General features: G+C 50.0%; 1 protein-coding gene across 1 annotated transcript; it reads right to left on the bottom strand.

The window, feature by feature from the left end:
• Window positions 1–283: 283 nt before the first annotated feature.
• Window positions 284–3,188, bottom strand: LOC100898274 (protein odr-4 homolog). Its single transcript, XM_018639965.2, has 8 exons — window positions 2,788–3,188; window positions 2,202–2,399; window positions 1,809–2,045; window positions 1,498–1,671; window positions 1,222–1,382; window positions 905–1,092; window positions 598–756; window positions 284–418 (listed from the first exon to the last, which is right to left on the bottom strand). Exons 1-8 carry the CDS (start codon window positions 2,887–2,889, stop codon window positions 348–350), a joined length of 1,290 nt encoding a protein of 429 aa, XP_018495481.1. The 5' UTR covers window positions 2,890–3,188; the 3' UTR covers window positions 284–347.
• Window positions 3,189–3,265: the final 77 nt, after the last annotated feature.

The raw sequence follows: 3,265 nt of genomic DNA, 5'->3' as shown, positions 1-3,265 counted from the left end.
AGTCCCATTTGATGAGCTCGATCGCCATCAGCCGTCACACGACGATGATTTTGACTGCCGGTGAAATTCAGATCTCAGACAAACCGAGAAATCAGATTCCCTTAATCGGCCGAGCTATCTCATTTGGAAACATATGCTATCAATTGATCTCGGAGATGGAACACCTCCGGGAAACTCACGGGCATCGCTCAGTATCACCATGCTTTGTATGCGGAAATTTCCATACGATGATTTCTAGAAATTAGCCGGCTTCTATCTCCAGTGAAGACACTCCTCTGAACAATCGACAAGTACAAATTTATACCATTCTCCTTATAAACTTCCGCATAAAAATTAATTGGGCAAGCTTAGTGTCGGACGAGTAGAATGTATGCGACCAGCATCGCGAGCACTGCGACCGAGCACGCGAGTCCCAGTTCTGGAATGAAAGCCAGTGGTTTGAGGAAATGCTTGGAGTATAGAAGTATCCTCTTCTTCCTCGGAACCAGGATGATCTCATGAGTCCGAGAGGATGAGTCCCCGAAATGCTGAGAAACGACTAGATTGACGGGTGTCGACTACTTTACAGTTTTTTTTCACTGTTTCGACGAAACCTACTTATTATGTTCGAAGGATCCTTCTGTAACTGTTTCGCGCCCTCGCAGATGATATCTTCGACCATTTCTTCTACTTGAGCGGCATCCCTGGCGTCCTGAATGTCTCCTCGTGGAGCCTTTTCACTGTTCCTCTCTATGTACTCTGGCTTGACTTCAAGTCCTGCAATAAGACCGAAATCTTCCCCCCTTAGCGAAGCCCTGGAGCTTACATCCCATTCCAAGAGTTCGAGTTCCTCATTTTCCGATTTAAAATGAATAAACCGTGGAGACGGATATGCTACTCGCTATGGAATCCACGGACTTCTCACCGAGAATTTCGAGAAATGCTTGGAGACTGTCATTGGGGTCGTCTCCGTGGAAGACGAAGTCGCAGAAGGGCACAGTTGAGGGGCAATGCGATCTCCGGAGGAAAATCCTTTTCGGTAGTTCATGCGTCATCGAGGGATCTCTCTGTTCATCTTCGATGACTAGAAGATCTTCACAGTGCATCCCACATCTGAAACGGGAATCGGCATTCATATCGGAGGCGGAGGAATCCTCCGCTTTTTCCGTGAAAGAAGTCATCGATCAGTCAAAATAGTTGCGCCTTACGAACTTTGCGCATAGATAGGGGTAGGGGGTTCACCTTGATCGAAGATTTCTGACCGCATCTTGCTTGATGGCATTGATGGCTTCTTCGCTCGTAGCTTTCGACTGAACGATGGCTCGCACCTGGAAGCCGCCACGAATCGAGACCGTGGCTCCGCAAGTCGTCAGAGGAATCGCCCCACAAGGCTGCGGTTTGATCTGTGGAGGGCAATGAGGATGCTGCTGAACTCTAGACGCTAGAGTTCTCCTCCCTTCTCGCTGCCGTTACGCCATGCGAGCGACCCGGAAGCTCCGCGAAACGTTCGCCGCTCACCTGTCTGACCGCGAACTGTACTCGGAGTTCTCCTTCGTTCTCTGAGCTAAAGGAGCTCAGCGTTGCCTCGGGTGTAATCTCTTGACCCTCGATTAGTACGTCGCCGCTGCTCACGGCATCTTCGATGAACTTGAGAGTGGATGCGAGCTGTTTTTGGAGACTCTGACCGACAACCTGTGGAACGCGGAGAATATGTTCATGTGAACTAATCCCATAGACCACGAATTTATGTATCGTGGAGTCATGGCAGGACCGTGGATTTCCGAGGGGTTATCTGCTCCAACTCCAGAGACAAGAATGGAAAACATTACCTCGTCGGAAATATGGCCCAAGAAGTGCAGGGGCAGGAAACTCTCCAGAACCGTGAAATTCGTGCAATTCTTGACCTGCTTGGCATCTTGTGGGAATCCGTTCCCACTGAAGTTCGAGCTATCTATCAGGCGAGAGGACAATTTGAAAGAGTTCGGGTCAATGTGAAGCAACACGCGTTGAGGATAATCCTGCAGCTGATGTGTTTTGGCCAACGTTTTATGAACTGATGACAACGCCTGCGGAGAGTTGAGGAAAGCCGGGTAATTACAAGCTTGCGGACATTGGAAATCCGAACCTCAAAAATTCCAGCTTCTCGATATCTCGAAGAATGTGAAGCACCGCATATAAGATCTCCCAGACGTGAGGCACTGGAACCATTGCGACGGACTCACCTGCTTGACAAGAGATTTCTGCTTCTCGAATACGTCCGGTGAGCACAGAGCTACAACTCCCAGCACATCGACACCGCCTGGTAGCATGCGGGAAACTTGTTTTGCGTGCTGAGCGACCCATTGATCCAATTTGTCCGTGGGTTTCTCCAGGGGGGGAGTCAGAGCGACATGCACCAATACTGCTTGTTTCGGTCCAGGCTGGGAGAAAGGGGAGAATATGATTCTCGTCCTGTCACTCAGTGGCTGTCACAGGATTGGGCACACGGATCGATCATTGGTAAACTTGAAAATGAGGTAGGTCGCGATCCCGCATCTCGCAGAGACATTGAGGGCACAATCATGAATTCCTTAACAAGAGCACAGCGTGCGTCGGTCCTCAAGATGAGGCCACGAACTCCCTTATAATTTATGCCGCCAATGATGGAGCAAATATGCGAGTCTTATGCCCGTGAGATTTCCCTGTTACCCAATACGACAGCCGGGGCGAGGCATCTCAATAGCTCGAAGGATCCCTGATTCAAATTCAGCCGAGATCGGAACGATTAACTGAGATGTCACTCTTCGGGGCACGCTTCCGTAGACTTACGATGCCGATGACCACTCCAAGCTTGAGCTCCTTGGGATCGCTTAGCACTGGCAACTTGTGCAAACTGGCCGCGAAGGCTTCATCATAGGCCAGGACTTTCATGCCCGGATGAAGTTCAGTCTAAGTGCCGAGGAATGTTTGCTGATCGTCTCTCTCGATCTCAACCAGCTGTTCGACAACAGCCTCGACTCCACCGCACCACCACGGCCAAGTTGCCTGCTCCTCACCGGGTAGGCATGGACTTGCCCTCGCCCAGTTTACGGTTGCACGCCGTACACTTCGTTCCGTTTCGAGAATGCTCACATACAATGCACGGAGCTTTCGTATGTCAAACTTCTTGCAACAAGGGAACGGGGCCGAGAAAATTTCACAGAAAAACAATCTGTCGACAGGAGAGTGAAAACAATGATGATCATGATCTATTCTGACAGGGAGTAGAAAGCGAGGCGACCATCCAGATATGTATTTCACACTCGGA

The sequence above is a fragment of the Galendromus occidentalis genome, unplaced genomic scaffold, assembly GCF_000255335.2.
Source record: "Galendromus occidentalis unplaced genomic scaffold, Mocc_1.1 scf7180000077468, whole genome shotgun sequence".
NCBI lineage: Eukaryota > Metazoa > Arthropoda > Arachnida > Mesostigmata > Phytoseiidae > Galendromus > Galendromus occidentalis.
Note: the sequence above shows the minus strand (reverse complement) of the source record. Positions and strands in the feature narration are given on the sequence as shown.